An 18836-nucleotide genomic window follows, 5' to 3' on the forward strand; every position below is an offset into this window, starting at 1 on the left:
CCGAAGACACAAACCCGCTTCCCTCGCGCCTTTGTGTCGTCACCAGGTGGGCATGGTGGCCTTCAAGATGAATCTGAAGACGCGGGAGTATCCGGAAGGGCGGGACGTGATCCTCATCAGCAACGACATCACCTTCCGCATCGGGTCCTTCGGCGTCGGGGAGGACCTCCTGTACCTGCGCGCGTCCGAGCTGGCCCGGGCCGAGGGCATCCCCCAGATCTACCTCGCCGCCAACAGCGGGGCCCGCATCGGCCTCGCCGAGGAGATCAAGCACGTGTTCAAGGTGGCGTGGGTGGACCCCGAAGACCCCCACAAGGTACGTCAGGTCAGGAGCAGTGTGGCAGCGTCGCTCTGCTCGGCTGGCACCCTATCTCCAGTGGAGGCGGCAGTGCCCACAGGGGGTGAAACGAGTCTTATTACTCTTTTTCCACATAGTGCACAGATATCCTACATAAACGGGCATACGGTGTATCGGTATTAAAATTTCATGGGAGCCCGGCTGGGCGTGGCTCAGTGGTTGAGCGTTGACCTATGAAACAGTAGGTCAGGGTTCGATTCCGGGTCAGGGCACATGCCTGGGTTGCGGGCTTGATCCCCAGTGTGGGGTATGCAGGAGGCGGCTGATCAATGAGTCTCTCTCATCATTGATGTTTCTCTCTCTCTCTCTCTCCCTCTCCCTTCATCTCTGAAATCAACAATAACAACAACATATATATACATATATATATTTTAAATTTCATGGGAGGGGATGGCCGTTAGGAAAACATGCCTAAAAAGGCTCCTTAGGGGACAGTAATGAAAAAGGTTTATGAACCCTGAGCTAATGCGGGTGTATATACAGATATGGAATATATACTGTCTCTCCTGAACGCAGCAAACACTGAGAATGCGAAGATGAAATATACATCGTCCCTGGCCTCGGAGATTTGTTAAAAACCGTGGGGAGACGTGGAGACACCAGCTACACTGGAAGGCCACAGGAGTGAGAGCACACGTTTTATGACGTGAAAATGCAGGGGACAGAGTCCCTCTTTGCAACCACAGCCTGCATTTCGAAGGGGGCAATCATGCCCCCCCGCCACACACACAAAAGAGGAAATGATTTTCAATGTGAAAAACATAACACACACAGAGTACTACAACAACATGTGGGCCGGGAATAAGGAAAACAGTCTGAAAAATCTCCCTAGGGCAGTGGTCGGCAAACTGCGGCTCGGCAAACCGCAGCTCGAGAGCCACATGTGGCTCTTTGGGCCCTTGACATTGGCTCTTTCACAAAATACCGACTTCTGCACATGGGCCACGAAGTTTCAATCGCACTGTACGTGCGTGCCCACAGGTGGTATTTTGTGGAAGAGCCACAGTCAAGTGGCCCTAGGGGAGCGATAGTGAGAAGGTAACTGGGAAACAGAATCAGAGCAGGGAGACAGGAGGCGATGCTGTGAAGCTGAGTGGAAAGCATTAGCACAACGCAGATCTTGCGTTTATAGCTCTTATGAGCATGGTATTAAGTCAGACATGTTAACATATCGTTAACACGTTTACACGTTATTAACATCCATTCTGCATTGTTGATATGTTTTTAAAAACAGTGGCTGCCAAGGGCAGGAAAATGGATTCATAGTTTCACTGGAGTATGTTTTTTGTTGTTATTGTTTTTAAGGGCTTTAAGTACCTGTACCTGACCCCCCAAGAGTACACCAGGATCAGCTCCCTGAACTCTGTCCACTGCAAACACATCGAGGAGGAAGGAGAATCCAGGTAAGTGACTGGCAGGTGGCTCCCTCCTTTGGCCTGGGGTTGATTTCAGCTATTCCTGGGGAACCTGTCTCTCTGCCTCGGGCTGTGGTGGTATTTCCAAGAGGGTGGGGGTGTGTACAGTGGGACCCTGGAGCTTTGGCACTGATGACTTAAATACCTGGGGTGTTCTCGAAGGTGAACCCCTCCCTGTCATCCCCAAATAAGCTGTGCCTCTGAAAAAGATAGCACATTATAAGGGGGGGTCAGATCAATCTCCCATGAAGTCCCCAGAGCTGCAGGCTCACATTACAGGATCAAATTAGCCAACGGATGCAGCAATGGTTTGGCAAGCTGGGAAGGTGTGGGCGGGGCAGGGGTCAGCTCCACCTGAACATCACAGCTACCAGCTGCCTCTTCCAGAGAAAGTGGTGGGTGTGTTGTTGCTGTTTTAGTGAGAGTGACTAAATCAGAATTTCCCAGGCTGAGGTTTCTGCAATGTTAGTTGGTGATACGTGGGGAGGAGGAGAAATTTCCATAATCAAGTAGGTTTGGGAAACACTGGGTTACATGAAAATCTAACAAACACCTTTCCTAAGGGCCTCCCCCAAACCTTTAAGGTGCTCAGTGCCTTGTGAATCTCGAACAGGTTAGGAAGTACAGTGCCTCTCACACTTGGGTGACCAGTCTTGATTGATTGATTGTGAGCTAAGTGGCTTCCCCATCTCTGTGTAGACCAAATGGTGTTCTCAATTGCTTCAGGAAGAAGGCACGGTGGGGATGACATGTCACTAAGACAGCCTCCGCACGGTCTCCTAGAAACTTTAGGGCCAATCACGAAGGTCCCAGACCTCGACTTCCATTTTGCCTCTGGCTGCTTTATCCCCTGCTTGCCCCTCCTGCCTCAGGCCCTTGGGAAAGGGGCCAGCCTGGGATTTCTCTGGACCCCACCTTGCGTTTTAACTCGTGTTTGGTCCTTGAAGGTATGTCATCACGGACATCATTGGGAAGGACGATGGCCTGGGCGTGGAGAACCTGAGGGGTTCAGGCATGATCGCAGGGGAGTGCTCCCTGGCTTATGACGAGATCGTCACCATCAGCTTGGTGAGTCTCCTCTGGTTTCATTGTCTGTTGTGTCTCAACCTTTTATTTTAGGAAGTTTAAAATAGTCACAAAAGGAAAGAGTTGATAACGAGGGGGCGGTCCACTGAACCACACTGGCCAAGGTACTCTCACTTTATTGTAGCAATACAGCTCCCAATACATATAACACAATAGTAGGTTCTTAGTAATTGTTTTGGGGGAATCGGAAGTTATTCACTGATTTTATTGGGGGGGTGGTGGTTAGCTCTCCTAACTCCTGTGTTGTTCAAAGGTCAACTGTGTGTGTGTGTACATATTCATTTATTTAGAAATAGTTTTGGACTCCCCAGCAGTTACAAGTTAGTGTAGAGAGGTCCCGGGCACTTCTCCCCCAGCCTCCCCCGCGACGGACTCTTTCACACGTGATAGCACGTTGTTAGAGCCGGGGCACTGACCTGGGCACAGACTCCCAGGCGGCACAGCCCTCGCTGGGATGTCCCGTCTCACACGCACCCTCAGCCGTCCTTGGGTCGTGGGAGCGGCTGCGAGAGCTCATGGATGACCCAGCTCAGAAGGGCTCCCTGCGTGCCTTGGGAGGGGGAACCAGAACGTTCCGTGCCTGCTGCCTGTCTGAAGCACCCCTCTTGGTTGATGGGGTTACTCCTGGGTGGGAAGCCAAGGTCAAGGGAGCCTCAAGGTCAGGCTTCGCCTCTGCTGTTCAGCCCTGACTCCGGTCGCCATCTGTGTCCATCGGGTTCCTGCTGGGGGCGGGGCAGCCTCGGGAACTCAGAAGGGGTCCTGTCTCCACAGGTGACCTGCCGCGCCCTGGGCATCGGGGCCTACCTGGTGAGGCTGGGCCAGCGGGTGATCCAGGTGGAAAACTCCCACATCATCCTGACCGGAGCCAGCGCCCTCAACAAGGTGAGCGCGAAGGGGCTGGGGGTCGTTTCCCGTCCCCTCGTCCCCTGGTGGTGTCTTCTCAGTGTGAAACCGGTATCATTCCCACTGATGTAAGAGCTGTTTTCCCAGTTTGCAAATATCTGGGCCTCTTATGAATCCCCCCACGCCACCCCACCCCCGCCAAAAAAGCAAAAACCAAAGAACAAAAAGGATTTGGCTCTATGTTCCTGACATTTAAATTTCAAAAATTAGTTAATTTCAAAAATTATTAAAATTCCTAAGACAGCATTGTACCCTGCAGAAAATTGGAAAAAGACCCCCACATGTAACTGTGCTCCTGCTGTAATTCTGGTGTATTTCCCTCTCATCTCCTCCCTCCCTGTGCTGAGTCTCAGTGAATGTGCAGTGTGGTTTCCGCTTTGTTCACGCCATGGCAACATTGCCGCGTTGCTGTAAAGCTTCCCTGATAGAATGTTCTCAAATCCCATGGAGGGTCTCCAAGTGCGGCCGAACCAGCAGCATGAGTGCCCCCTGGGGACGGGTTAGAGATGCAGATCCTCAGGCCCCGTCCCAGACCCACTGAGTCAGAAACATGAGGGAGGGCTTTGCCTTTTTATTTATTTTTTATTTTTATTGATTTCAGAGAGGAAGGGACAGGGACAGAGAGAAACATCGATGATGAGAGAGAATCATTGATCAGCTGCCTCCTGCATGCCCCCTGCTGGGGATCGAGCCTGCATCTGGGCATGTGCCCTGACCAGGAATGGAACTGTGACCTCCTGGTTCATAGGTCGATGCTCAACCCCTGAGCCATGCCAGTCGGGCAGGTTTTGCTTTTGAGATGAGCAAAGTCGTCATAAGTCATCGTAATCAAGGTCATCAAAGGACACACTGCTTCTCAAATTGGGCTGCATGTTAGAATTATCCAGAAGTTAAAACACACACCAAAGACTCTAATATAATTGGACCGGGTGCAGCCCGGGAATCCGGGTGTGTAAAAGCTCCCAGTGATTCCAACGTGCAGCCCGGGGTGAGGGCCACCGAGGGAGATGACCACCAAACAGGAGGGAGATGGTCCCCGGGCCGGGCAGAACCTTGCTAACCCGGCCGTGTCTAAGCAGGTCCTGGGCAGAGAGGTCTACACGTCCAACAACCAGCTGGGCGGCGTGCAGATCATGCATAACAATGGCGTCTCCCACATCACCGTGCCCGACGACTTCGAGGGCGTTTATACCATCCTGGAGTGGCTGTCCTACATGCCAAAGGTGCAGCATCCCTCTCCTACAGCTTAGAGCCTGGAGACGCTGTCATGACGTTCTTTGGCTGTGTGGTGTGGGAGCACGGGGAGCAGGGAGCCCTGCAGGTGTGGTGGGGTGAATGCTTCTTTACCCCTCCCTCCCTCTCTCCCTCCCTCCCTGACTCCCTCCCTCCCAGGCACCCAACCCTGCACTAGTTGTTCTTGGCCTTAAAAAGAAAAATAAATGGCCAGTGATGCCATCGGTTGATCCTTTAGGAGGGGATGGGCTAGATTTGATTCCTGGCTTCCCCCTCAGTAGCAATCAGACCTGGGGACAACCAAGCCTCAGTTTCCTCCTCTGTGAAATGGGCACAACAATAGCCCCTACCCCCAGAGTGTTACCCTGATGATGAAGTGAAATGACGTTTGGAGCCCAGCCCTTGGTGGGCCCTCAACCAATGCTACTCAGAATCGTAGAGACGAGCTTGTTTGGGTTGGGCTTCTACTGGGCAGCCAGCCACAGTCACAGTCAGAGGAGGGAAGCGCGAGGGGCAGGTCACAGGCGTTGCTGACGAACCCGGGGAGCAGAGTTGGAGACCCAGCTTTCTTTTCCAGGATAATCACAGCCCGGTCCCCATCATCACACCCACTGACCCCATTGACAGAGAGATTGAATTTTTCCCGTCGAGAGCCCCCTACGACCCCCGGTGGATGCTTGCAGGAAGGTCTCACCCAAGTAAGTCCCCAGGCACTTGCCTGAGACCTGGGTCTCGGGTCTCCTTCCTGGGCCTGAGACGCAGGAGCCCTGGGTGAGGAGCATCGGGGTTGAGGGGGTGCCTGAGGTCCCCTGCGGAGAGCGCGGAGGAATTGAGGTTTTACTCTGTGCCTTTCCCGAGTGACTGACCGAGGAGGATGGAACCAGCCTCCGGTTTCTGGAGCTGAGGATGGAGATGAGATGCAGAGCCCTGGCTGGCACGTCAGGATTTCGAGGACTGCTCTCTCTCCTTTCCCTCCCTCTTCCCTCCTTCTTTCTCTCTCTGTTTGGTTAAACCTTCACAACGGAGCTGTCTGTGAGTTTACCCAGGACAGGCAACTTCACCTCTTCTGCATACATGCACACACACATGCAGATACTCATGTGCATGCATGTTACCACATGCACTTGCACACGCACATCCTCTCCCTCTCCGAAAGCAGCAGGTCTGTCCCCTGGAGGTATATGATTACACTCTGAGCACCCAGAACAGGACAGGAAAGCCGAGCTACCCTGTTACCATCGCCCCGAGTCTCGGATTTCGAAGGCTGAACCTTCAGCATTCGGCTGCTCCTCCCTGCGCAGTGCAGGGGGGCCTGTTGGGAGGCGCCTGGGCTCTGCCAGCAAGAAGCCCCGTGCCTGCTCCCCCTCTTCCGTTTCTGTTGGCCCTTCTCACCTGTGCGCACAGAGGGGGCCGGCTTTATCTTGATTTAAAAATGTCCAACTTCTTAGTGATGGTTTTCTCCATCCGGCCAGGCCTCAGGCTGACCTTGAAGTGGGGCCGCCTTGTTCCCACACCTGCAACCTGAGACCCTCCCGCTGCTTGGTGGTTCTTATCCAACCTGCAGTCATGCACACCGAGGGGTGGCTCACATCACCACTTCCCTCCAGGAGCGCAGCCGACTTGTCACACCTCCCCCCCCCCCCGTCCCCCCCTCCCTCTCTCTCCCTCTCCCCCCTTCTCCCTCTCTCTCTCTCTCCCCCTCCCCCCCTCTCTCCCTCTCTCTACTTATCTATCTATCTCTCTGAAACTGAACACGTTACTCTGTTAAATGGGAGATTCAATGTTATTAAGCTACAGCCAGCAGGTCAGGGGTCACGGATGAGTTTTTCGGGGCAGATGGTCCCTTTCTGAAACCCACCCCCTGAAGGCGCCCATCAGCTGTTCGCCTCTTGGGAAGAAGCAGCAGAGATGTGATGAGGGCCTCTCGGTGTTTGGCATTGATGGGGATTGATGTGGTCGGATATTCTATATGGACTGAATCCCTGACTTGGAATACATTTTGCAGACCTGTTCTGTTTTTTTGTTTTTAATTTTTAAAATTTGTATTACTTATTTGTCTATTTCTTTGCAAGGGGTTGAGATCTGTGTCGTGTTCCGGGGAAAAAGCATTTGGGCTGTGGGGTCAAGGTCAGGCTGTCCTTAGAGAAACCCCAGAACAGTCTGTCCTCTCCAGCGGACCCCGGGGGTCCTCACCCACCCGGCCCCTCAGCCCGGGCTTCTGCCTTCTGCCCACAGCTCTGAAGGGGTCCTGGCAGAGCGGATTCTTCGACCAGGGCAGCTTCAGGGAAATCCTGGCGCCCTGGGCCCAGACCGTGGTGACGGGACGAGCAAGGTAACAGAGGACGCAGGCTGCACCCCTGGCCTCGCCAGGCATGGGGACTCCCAGGTGCCAGGACAGGTGGCCCCAGCGACACTTGCTTCTTGGCCCCAGGATTTCCCAAAGGAAGGACTTAATTTGGTGGGTGGTTTTCTGGACGACAAGCTTCTTCATAAAGTCTCGGTTTGTCTGTGGCCTTGGGAGGCATCTCGGGCACCTTCTGGCTGGGGGCTGGGATCCTTGCCCCTGGCCCACCCCTGGGACAGGGCGCTCCAGCCCCGGGGGCCACAGACCCCTTTGGGACTCAGAGGTGGCCCTGGGAGTCTGGCTAGAAAACCGCACAGACACTCACAACGGGATTCCATTTCGGGAGGGCCACGGGCAGGAATCCTGTTGTCCAGCATAGCTTGTGGAAGGCTTCACTGCTTGAATGCTCTCAGAGCTGAGCAGCTCACTCCCCAGCAGTGGAGCCATCATCTCCTTAGGTGACGCCAGGGGCCTGAGGGAGAGTTCCGCTCTTTATGGAGCCCTAAGCGGCATCCTCAGAGTCCACCCCGCAGACGCCTGGCACGATGGAGCTGCCCACTGTGGTGGCTGCAACTCCAATGTGCATGAATGAAAATGAAAGGGGGTGCCGTGTCAGTTCCTCAGTCATACTCGCCCCATTCCAAGCGCTCGGTAGCCCCGGGTGGCTCGTGGCACGGAGAACGTGGCATCATCACGGGGAGTCCTCGCAGCCAGCGCTGCCTCAGGCTGTCACTGGCGGGCCCTCCCCTCCCGTGGTGGCCGTGGCCCCAGTGAGCACCACGGGACCTTTCCAGCTGCCGGTTCGCGAGGCGCTTACTGCTTTGGACAGCTGCGTTGCCGTCCAGTAAACTCCCTGCAGTGACAGCAGCGCTGGCCCTGCAAGCCTCCCTCCAGCCACCGCTGCCCACTCCCAGGACACCCGTAGTGTGACAGCCGGGCTGGGTGGGCCCCACCGCCCCCTGCACTGCCTGGGGGTGCGCCCTGCACCCGCTCACCTGTGCTCCACCTCGCAGGCTGGGGGGCATCCCTGTCGGCGTGATCGCCGTGGAGACGCGGACGGTGGAGGTGGTGGTGCCCGCAGACCCCGCCAACCTGGATTCCGAGGCCAAGGTGAGGGGCCGGGGGCTGGGGCTGCTGATTCGTGGGCTCAGCCACAGGTGTGGGTCCTGGTGGCTGCGAACCTGTCTCTCCAGCTCAGAGGCTCGGAGGAGACAGCCTGGAACTCAGTGCCATTTCCCCAGCCCCCTCTCTGCGGTGGCAGAACCTTCCACACCAGTTTCCTCCTCAGAGGATGCCAGAGGGTCCCGGGAGTCCCTCCCGCCTCTCGCCCATCCCTCTGGCTTGACGAGCTCAGGCCCCTCTGAGCCTGTAAACGGACAGCAGGACCTCTCTGGGCTGCAGTGGGAGGCGCCCTCCCTGTGAGCCTGGCTCTGGTGCTGGTGCCCACGCTGGTCAGGGTGCCCGCCTGTCCCAGGTCCCGAGGCCGCTCCTGCCCAGAGCCTTCTCAGGCGGCTGGCTCTGTGTTGCAGATCACCCAGCAGGCGGGCCAGGTGTGGTTCCCGGACTCCGCCTACAAGACTGCCCAGGTTATCAAGGATTTCAACCAGGAGAAGTTGCCCCTGATGATCTTTGCCAACTGGAGGGGTTTCTCCGGTGGCATGAAAGGTGAGGCAGCCTCCCCTGTGGGTGCCCTCAAACCACAGGGCCAGCACCCAGGACACCCCCTCGGGGTGGCGACACCGTGTTTTCTGTATCTGGTCCCATCGTTGTCTTAGCTGAGCCCCCTGCACAACCCTGAGAATGGGAGCAGTTCTGGAAACAGCCCATTTCACAGATGGAAAACTGAGGGTTCCTGGTGGGACTTGCCTGAGGTCACGCCGTGAGTGGCAGGGCGGGGAGGGGCGTCCCAGAAGCTGCCGAGGGATGGGGCAGTCAGCTCCATGCTCCCCACTCAGTAAGATGCCCCGCCCTCCTCAGGGGGCTGCTGGGAGCCTCTGTGGCCGGCAGTCAGCCCCGAGCATGTTGGCAGGTACCGTGGCTGTCAGCGGGGTGTGGAGGAAAGAGCTGGCCTGGGAAGCGGGCAGACCTGGGGTGAGTCCTCACTCGCTGGGCGACCTCTCTGAGCCTCAGTTCCCTCCTCTGTGAAGGGGGTCATGAATAGGGCCAACCTCGGGGGGCCAAGGTCAGGCTGCGATGGGCCCCTCTCGGGCCCGTGTGGTTACAGTTGACTTTATTACTGCGTTAGTGTGACCACGGAGGGTGTCTGGCACTTGGAGAGACATACCTGGGTGTTCCTTGGGAAGTAAGAGCAGAAGGGACTGTGCGTCTGTGGCTGGGAACGTGGGACAGGGTGTGGCAGAGGCAGAGCCAGAAGGGACCTTAGTGCTCGATGCCCTCATGTTTCCCTTTGCGATGGGGACATGGAGGCCCAGGCAGGGAGAGCGAGCGACTGTTCCCGGGTCGCACGGACACATCACCCCTGTTATAAAATATATGGTTAAGCCTGGCCGGCGTGGCTCAGTGGTTGAGTGTTGACCTGTGAACCAGGAGGTCACATGGCTGGGTTGCAGGCTGGATCCCCATTGTGGGGCGTGTAGGAGGCAGCTGATCAATGATTCTCTCATCATTGATGTTTCTACCTCTCTCTCCATCTCCCTTCCTCTCTGAAACTAATAAAAATGTATTTAAAAAACAACAACCACACAGATGGTTGAGCCCCCTGTGCCTGGGCCGGTCCTGACTCTCAGCCCAGGCTCTTTTCACAGAGCCAGGCAGCCTCCCAGCCGCGCACGCTTTCCCAGAGCCCCCAGCACAACACACACTGCTTGCGTATGAGCTCTGGGCCGGAGCCGCCTCACGGGGCAGTCGCTTTGCTTTTCAGATATGTATGACCAGGTGCTGAAGTTCGGGGCCTACATCGTGGACGGCCTCCGGCAGTACAAACAGCCCATCCTCATCTACATCCCGCCCTACGCGGAGCTCCGGGGCGGCTCCTGGGTGGTCCTGGACTCCACCATCAACCCCCTGTGCATAGAGATGTACGCAGACAAAGAGAGCAGGTGGGTGTGTCGCCCTCAGCCTGGCTCAGCCTTCTCTTATTCTCTCTGCCAGTCGGAGGCCCCTTCACCTTTGAGCCACCAGCTTGGGATCTCGGGGGCGCTCTGTTTCTGAAGGATGGAGCGCTTCCAGTTTAACCTGAAACTCGCGTCCAGTATCCAATTGGGTTTTTCTCATTAGAGCAAGTGGCCGAAGCAAAGAGGTGGTGGAGGAATTGTCTGTTCTCTCTTAACTTACACTCCTCTGCTCCCCAAGGAAGTTTGCAATCAAGTAAGGAAAGACCAAAAGCATCTGAGCTACCTGGCAGCCAGGATGAAAAGGGAAATAAGACCAGTGAGAACCAGTCACCTGGTCCTCACTGAACTCTGAGTCTCTCCCAGAGCTCTGAGTTCCTGAAGGGGCTGCATTTTGTCCAGTTTTATAACCCAGGGCCTGCCTGGCACAGTCACACCAACTGGGTGGTTGAGAAATAGCGGCAAACACACGACTGAATGAAGACTCACATGACAGGATACCAGGTCTTCAGGGAAAGAAACCTTGGCAGAGTGAAGACTCACTGCTATGTGCTGTACAGGATATAAAGGCCTTAAGAGTAGTTCTGCCCAAAATACAGGCATCCTATTCCTGTGTTCACGCCCTTATTCATCCATACATTCAGTGACTATGTATCAAGCACCTTACCACATACCAGGCAATGCTAGGCATTGTGGTAGGGCACAGATCGGCTAACCCTGTCCCACGTCCAGGGTGCCCAGATCCTCCTGGAGGACTCAGGCATGAGCAGCCTCATTCACTTTTTGCTCTGGCTGCCAGGAAGCTCAGAGCTACATACAATATTCCTCAGGGCTTCCAAGTTATCACAGGAAAAGGGGGCCAGAGGAATCTGAGGGGTGGGTGAGAGGGTTGGATATGGGAGGGCAGCTCCTATGGGACCGGGTTGGACTCCTCATCGTGCTGTTGAGAGCTGTAAGGAGATAAGAAACGGTACCCTGGCTGGGGGAGAGCAGCCCTTAGGAAGGTCAAGAAGGACCAGCTGAGGGGCCGGAGGGCTGTACTGTCCTGGAAAAAGTCACACACTTAGAGCGGAAAGGGCCTCCTAGAGTTCAGAAACTTTATTTAAAACACAGGCTCAGCCCCTCATTGTACGGATATAGAAGCAGAGGACCAGAGAGGGAAGGTGAGTTGCCCAGGGTCACAGAGCGAGTCAGTGAAAGAGCTCGGAACTGACACCCAGACGTCCTGGTTCCTTGCCTCAACCCCATGTCTCCTGGCTGGCTGGCACAGGCGGGGGGACCCCTCGCCCACCTCACCCCTGCCTCTTGTTTTTTCAGGGGGGGCGTTCTGGAGCCGGAGGGAACAGTGGAGATTAAGTTCCGAAAGAAAGACCAGATAAAGGCCATGAGGAGGATCGACCCCACTTACAAGAAGCTCGTGGAGCAGTTAGGTGCGAGGGTCTGCCGTGCGCCACCCTCCGCGGTCGGGGGGGCCCAGCCCACGCCGCTGTGGGAGACCTACCCAAACAGCTACCAGCTTGGGAGAGATTTTAAATGTTCACATGTAGCAGGTCGGCCCCATCTCGCCATTGTGGGGGTGCTTCTGACCCTACAGGAGCAGCTTGGTTTGGGGGAGCGGTCACAGTTAGAGCTCAGGCCTCCTGCAAACTCTGGTTTGTGCCCGGGCCCGCAGGAGTGGCTGATCTGTCCGACAAGGAGCGCAAGGACCTGGAGGGCCGGCTGAAGGCCCGGGAGGAGCTGCTGCTGCCCATCTACCACCAGGTGGCGGTGCAGTTCGCCGACCTCCACGACACGCCGGGCAGGATGCTGGAGAAGGGCGTCATCTCCGTAAGCACCTGCGGCTACGGCCAGGCACTGGCTTCCAGCTCAGGGAGGAGACTGGGCTCACCCTGCATGTCAGCCTCGCCCTGGCAGCTTCACAACATCCCGAAGCCCATGTCCAGACCAGTTACATCAGGATTTCGGGAGTGGGAGTCCGACATCAGTATTTTTCCCCCCAAATCCCCAAGAGATTTCAATAGGCAGGGAGGTTTGGGACCACCAGTCTGTGTGTGGCTGTAACTGCTGAGCCGGATGTGGGAAGCGTGGTTTCTGCCCCGTGTTCACCCACCTCTGGCCATCACAACCCCTGCCCCAGGGCCCCACCCCCAAGAGGACGTCCCAGAGTCAGTCACCTGCTACGCCTTGCCTCTGGGAAGCCCGTCTGTTGTTCTGCCAAGTCCTGGCTCTGCCACTGCTCGGGCAGGTGTCTTCACCTCCCCGGCCTCAGCTTCCTGGCCTGTGAAATGGGCATGATCCCAGAGCCCGCTCCCAGCGCCGGCTCAGCCCCGGGCAGCGGCGACTCAGGCCTGGGCTTGCCCGCAGGACATCCTGGAGTGGAGGACCTCGCGCACCTTCCTGTACTGGCGCCTGCGCCGCCTGCTGCTGGAGGACCAGGTGAAGCAGGAGATCCTGCAGGTCAGCAGCGAGCTCAGCCACGTGCACATCCAGTCCATGCTGCGCCGCTGGTTCGTGGAGACGGAGGGCGCCGTCAAGGTGGGCCAGGGCGGAGGCGGGCGGGTGGACGCTGGGTGGGCCTCGCGGCTGCGCAGGGCCCCCCTGAGGCAGCCTCTGCTCCCCCGCTCCCCCAGGCCTACCTGTGGGACAACAACCAGATGGTGGTGCAGTGGCTGGAGCAGCACTGGCAGGTGGGCGACGGCCTGCGCTCCACCATCGGCGAGAACATCAAGTACCTGAAGCGGGATTCTGTCCTCAAGACCATCCGAGGGTGAGTGGCCGCCCATCCCTCGGACTGACCAGCAAGTGCAGAGCTGGGATCGGCCTCCAGCTGCCTGTCCCAACACTGCAGGCCCCGAGGTCCCCACCACAGCCCTGGGCCCAGCCCCCAGCAAAGAGGCCGCGACTCCCCCAGAGCCCTGGGGGTGCCGTGCAAGGGTGTGCGAGGATTTCAGTTCAGGATCGTGTTGGAATAGAAAGCAGCTTGTCCAAGGTCATGGCCAGAGAACCCACAGGCCTTGGGCTGCTGGCTCCCATTCGGTATCAGCCTTTCTGGATGGTTTGCTCACCCCCATTCTCAGGGGGTCCCCTGGAAGGAAGGAAGTAGATCATGTGGGACCCCGTTAGGGGCATGAAGCTGAAGTTCAGGTCTCAGTAACACAACTAGTGACCTGTAGTGTCCCCTGTCGTTCCTCGAGGCAGCCTGACCCCCAGGCCGTATTCCCTCCTGCCCCCCACGGGACCGTCACCCCCCATGGTGACCACAGCAGGAAGAGGTTGGGGAGCTCAGGGTTTTTGCCCCCCCAGGAAGGTGACATGGCCCTGCACAGCGATTCTTAGGGCCACGCTGGGTGACCCCAACCCTTCTCTCCCGTCCCCTGCAGCCTGGTCCAAGAGAACCCGGAGGTGGCTGTGGACTGCATGATGTACATGAGCGAGCACATCAGCCCCGCCCAGCGGGCCCAGGTCGCTCACCTCCTGTCCACCATGGACAGCCCGGCCTCCACCTGAGCGCTGCCCACTGGCCACTCGCAGCACCACGGGCAAGAGGAACCGCACCGGCCCGCCGACCGCAGGCCCTTGCCAGGACCTTGGGGGTTTGCTTTTTAAAACAAAAAGTCCTCGGGCAGTTCTGCAGGGCTGCTGGCTCCCAACTCACTCCTGTCCAATAAACCGCTCAGGAGCGCCCTCTCCAGGCGGAAAGCGCCTCCTCTCCGTTGTTGGGAATATTTGTCTCTGAAGACATTTTTGCTGCATCACTGAATCGAATTGAACCCAAGCGCCCGGGTTCCCTTCCCTTCTGGTGCCTGGCGTGCGGGACCCAGGTGTCCTTTGAGGCTCGTTTTATATCAGATCATGGGATCTTATTTTTTTTACTTGGAGACCGGCTCTTGCTGTAAACATCTATATTTCAGCAGAACACAGAGGCCGAGGAAAGAAATAAAGAGACAAGACGAAGAAGAGAAACCTATTTTTGTAACAATGCTATTTGGAGACTGTCGAGTCGCCCGGGCAAGGGTACCCGTGATATTTATTAAGAGAATAAAATGGAATCTTGTTCCCCAGTGTCCCCTAGTGAGTCGCTAGGGCTGGCCCATCGGCAGGCCGTGCTTAGCGCTGAGGGGCAGAGATTCCGTTTTGGGGAAAGGAGTGGAAAATGAGCAGAGCTGCCCAGGGGTAAGGTCCCAGGCACATGGAGATCTCTTCTGGGAGGCTCACAGCCCCCTGCCTGCCCATCCCTCTGAGAACAAGGACCAGCCCCGCCCCCACCACGGGATTGGCCACCCTTTCCAGGTACCCTCCTGCCCTGTTGGGGTTCCAGAGGCAGCGGAAAGCCCTCTCAAACTCACAGCCCACCTGCTCACAGGCATCAGGGCTGGGATGGCCACCACCCCTGTGGGGGGCCCCTTCAAGTCACCATCACCCTCTCCTCCGGTGCCTTGATGTTGTGGCGGGATCCAGCCGAGGGGCAGAGCTGTTGGTCTCCCAGGACTGGGCCACAGGACCACGCCGATTTGCTCAGGGAGCCTTTGCGACACGCCCACCAGCACAGCCCCGCAGGCTGCACAGAAAAGGGCCTGCCCTCCCGGCCTCATCCATCCGTCTGGGTGCCGGCCATGGGGGGAGCTGGCCACCCCCACGTCAGTGACGGGCAGTTTGAGAACATCCAACGTGACGCCTGGCCAATTTGGAGGACAATGGTTGCCCAGGGAAGCCCCTCGCACGCCAGATGCTTGAGGCTGTCTTGAGTTAAAAAAAAAAAAAAGTCTGGTCACCAGCTAATGACATCGCTGGCGTAGGGGCGGTGAGGGGTGGGGGACTGATGAATTACTGGTGGCTCCATCCCGAGGCCAGGGAGAGGGGAGCCCGTGCTGCTTTGGGAACCGAATGTCTTCTGTGTCGGGGACGCCCCTTGATTCTGCAGGGAGAGACCGGTTGACGACTAGCTGCTACCCAGGGACTGGGGGTGGAGGAACCCACCATGAGATGTGTGGAATAAATTATTTTTTAAAGGAAGCATTTGGCCTTGACTGAATATCTGGATCAGCAAAGGCAGCCCGCCTCCCCAGGTGATTTCCCCCCCCCCCCCCCCCACGACTTTCCCCCGGAGCTCGCCATCCTCCTGCCACCGTTTGGCTTTGCAGCCAGCCCCCAGCTCAGGACACAGCCGGGACTGGACTTCCTCCCCTGAAGGCTACAGGGGGAGTACCGAGCCTCTCCAGCTCGATCACAAACACGACAGGCTACTGGCTGTGGATGCAGTTGAGGGGGAGTTTTGTCTTGTGATACCCTGACCCGTGTGGTATATCTCCAAGCAGCGTCGTCTGCAGGAAACACAGGCCAAGGGCCTAGAAGACATTGCTTATTGTGGCAGAATATGCATAACACGTACCAGTCTGGCGTGCAGTGGCATGAAGTACATTCGTTGTTGTGCAACCATCACCAGCACCCTCTGTCTCCACAACATTTTATTCGGCTCCAGTTGAAACTCCAAACCCACTAACACTAACTCCTCGTGTCCCCCTCCCCTCCAGCCCCGGGGAACCACCATCTGCTTTCTCTTTTGGAGTTTGGCTGCTCTAGGACCTCAGACAAGGAATCCCACAGTATTGGTCCTTTTGCCACGGCTTAGCTCACTTAGCGTGGCGGCCTCACGGTGCATCCGTGTTAGAGCACGTGTCAGCGTCTCCTTTCCAAGGTGGCTAACAGTCCACTGTGTTGTTCATCCACTTACCCACCGACGGACATCGCAGCGGCTCTCACCGCTGGGCTGCCGTGGGTAACGCTGCTATGAACGTGGATGTACAAATATCTGGTCAAGTCTGTTCTCACTTCTTTGGGGTTTATACCTGGAGGTCGACTTGCTGAGTCATATGATGGTTCTGTTTCATTTTTCTGAGGCGCCTTCATACTGTTTCCCTCCGCCCACCCCCATTTTACATCCCACCATCAGCACGCAGGCTTCTGGTTTCTGCACATCCCCACCAGTGCCCTTGACCGGGAATCAAACCGTGACCTCCTGGTTCATAGGTCAACACTCAACCACTGAGCCACGCTGGCTGGGCAGCTTTTTCTTCTTAATAGTAGCCATCCTAAGAGGGGTAGCCATCCTAAGAGGGGTCGCCTAGAAGTAATTTTAACTCAAAAGTCACTGAGTCTTTTTACTGGCATCTCCCCAACACCCCAGACGGGATATACAAACACCATCAGCCAGTCCTGTGCCTCCCTCGCCCGCCCAGCTGCTCCTGCCCGGGCTGCCACGCCCCCTGCCTCCCGCCCAGGAAGTTCTCCACGTTTCAGTCCTTAGTTTGGCGTTTGTCCTGTCCCCCCCCCCCCCCCCCCCCCACTCAGGGCTCCGGCATCTACACCCAGAGGAAGAACAGGTGGGCACGAGGTGGCGGTCCCTGGCTCCAGCACCTTGTGCCCCGCTCTGGCCGTATCTCCCCCCCCCCTCCCTAAACCTCCTTGATGAGCCAACGCTACTCCAGGAGCCGGCAGGCCTGCAGGCCTGGGGTCAGAGCCCAGCAGTGTACCCTCGGAGGTTCTCCCACGTCCGCCCGCCCGCCGGGCCATCTGAGGCTGAGGAGACCTTGGGGAGGAAGGGCGTCCAAATCCGTCCTGCGCGTCACTCATCACAGGTAAGTGCTCAGCCACTCTGAGCCTCCGTCTCCTCCTCTGTGAACAGGGTGATGTGTGTTTCCTGCGGCTGCCGCCCTGATGACCACACGCAGTGGCTTAAACACCACACATTTATTTTTTGACGGGTCTGGCGGTCAGAAGTCTAACATGGGGCTCAGGGGGCTCAAACCAGGGTGCTGGTGGGCTGGGTCCTCGCGGAGGCTCTAAGGGAAGATGCGGTTTTCTGGTTTTTTGTTTTATTTTTCCACCTTCAGAGCTGACACTGACCCTCCTGCCTCCCTCTTTTCCTGATAAGGATCCCGTGGTTGCATTGGGCTCACCTGGCGAATCCAGAAGACTCTCTCTTCAGGGCAGCTAATCAGCACCCTTAATTGCACCTGCTCCCTCCATGCCCCTTGATGTAACATGGCCTCGGGTTCTGGATAAGGAGTCTTAGGCCGTTCTTCTGCCCACCCCAGGGGTTATACGTCCCACGGGGAGGAGGAGGAATAAGCCCCCCTACACGTTCGCCAGTGTTTGATGACTTTGGTTGTTAGAATGTGGGTGATTTCTCACCATCTCTGGGCCTCAGTTTCCTCGCCTGGGAAATGGGACCATGCCTGCACTGGGTGGGTGGCCACGCAGTTTCAGGGAGAGGCCGCCTGTGAGTGCTGGACTCAGTGCGGCAGGTGGCAGGGCTCAGGTGGTTGGTGCCCCGTTAGTTGCCCATCTCCAGAGCGAGCCTCCGTGAAGCCGGCCCCTCCGGTCTCCCCTTCACGCCTCCTTCGGTGTCAGTGCATCCTGGCCTGTGGCTGCGACCTTGGCAGGTTTGCCTGTGGGGCCTGGGCCCACCTGCCTGTGTCAGGCACGGAGGTCAGACTCGTCACGGCTCCCACCCTCTCCTCATGGTGACCCCCCGCTCAGGCTTTCTCCTCCCGGGTCAGCGCCCCGGAGGGTGCCCCTGTCCGGTCACTTCTAGGGAGTCCTTGGGTGGTGCTATGTACGGGTTGTGACCCACAGGCCTCGGTCACTTGCCCTCTGACCCCAACCAGTCGCTGGGGGCAGCTGGAGGCTGTGATGCGTTCTTCGGCCGGGACTGGGTCACAGGGCCCCCCTGGAGCCAAGCTGAGAAGCAGGTGCTGGGGTGCTGCAGGCATCCTCGCCCTGCCATCTGCCTGGTCTCCACTGGGGGGCTCCCTTCAGCACGGCCTCATACCACCCCAACCCCCTCCTCGCATACCCTTTTACTTGCTAATTGTCTGTGTGTGTGTGTGTGTGTGTGTGTGTGTGTGTGTGTGTGTGTGTGAGAGAGAGAGAGAGAGAGAGAGTGTGAGAATCTGGCCTCCCCAGGGAGGCTGCAAGCCACTTCCTGGGTGGGCTTAAGAGTTAGACTCCTAATCACATCCTTTTGCTGTTGTGTTGGGTGGCAAGTCACCTGCTTACCCTCTGAGCCTGTTCCTCGCTATTGACTAAGGCATTACATACGTGTCCTTAGCCCCCCATGCCCCACTCATGCCCTCACCCCCACTCATGCCCTCACCCCTGGTGTCTGTGTCCTGAGCCTCAGTTTCTTCATTTGCACACTGGGTGTAATATGAATGACACGCCTGTCAGGTTTGTCATGGGGACTGACAGCTGGTTCACGGCAGTGCCCAGCCCGGGGCCTGGCACTGTGAGGGTGCAGCTGCTCGCACCGCAGCCTTCGTCCGTCCACCCCAGGGGTCGCCAGAGGTAGCCCCACCTCGTCCCGCTGGGCTCCGGCTCTGGAGTCTGAGCGCTGGACGCGGTGCTCCTCTTCACTTGGACTAGAG

General features: G+C 57.3%; 1 protein-coding gene across 5 annotated transcripts in view; it reads left to right on the forward strand.

Moving 5' to 3' along the window:
• ACACB (acetyl-CoA carboxylase beta) overlaps window positions 1–15423 on the forward strand; it is an 86237-nt gene extending 70814 nt beyond the window's left edge. For 4 of the 5 annotated variants that reach the window (XM_036353890.1, XM_036353889.1, XM_036353891.1 and 1 more), the window contains 15 exons: window positions 47–316; window positions 1664–1761; window positions 2721–2841; window positions 3631–3741; window positions 4842–4985; window positions 5573–5693; window positions 7231–7327; window positions 8353–8449; window positions 8869–9004; window positions 10221–10398; window positions 11728–11840; window positions 12083–12237; window positions 12775–12945; window positions 13041–13177; window positions 13791–15423. In XM_036353890.1, the coding sequence (XP_036209783.1) occupies window positions 47–316; window positions 1664–1761; window positions 2721–2841; window positions 3631–3741; window positions 4842–4985; window positions 5573–5693; window positions 7231–7327; window positions 8353–8449; window positions 8869–9004; window positions 10221–10398; window positions 11728–11840; window positions 12083–12237; window positions 12775–12945; window positions 13041–13177; window positions 13791–13917 (2076 nt within the window). In that variant the 3' untranslated portion in view covers window positions 13918–15423. The other variant, XM_036353893.1, reaches the window with a different exon arrangement.
• The last annotated feature ends 3413 nt before the right edge of the window (window positions 15424–18836 follow it).

This window comes from Myotis myotis, unplaced genomic scaffold, assembly GCF_014108235.1.
Source record: "Myotis myotis isolate mMyoMyo1 unplaced genomic scaffold, mMyoMyo1.p scaffold_m19_p_20, whole genome shotgun sequence".
NCBI classification, from domain to species: Eukaryota; Metazoa; Chordata; class Mammalia; order Chiroptera; family Vespertilionidae; genus Myotis; species Myotis myotis.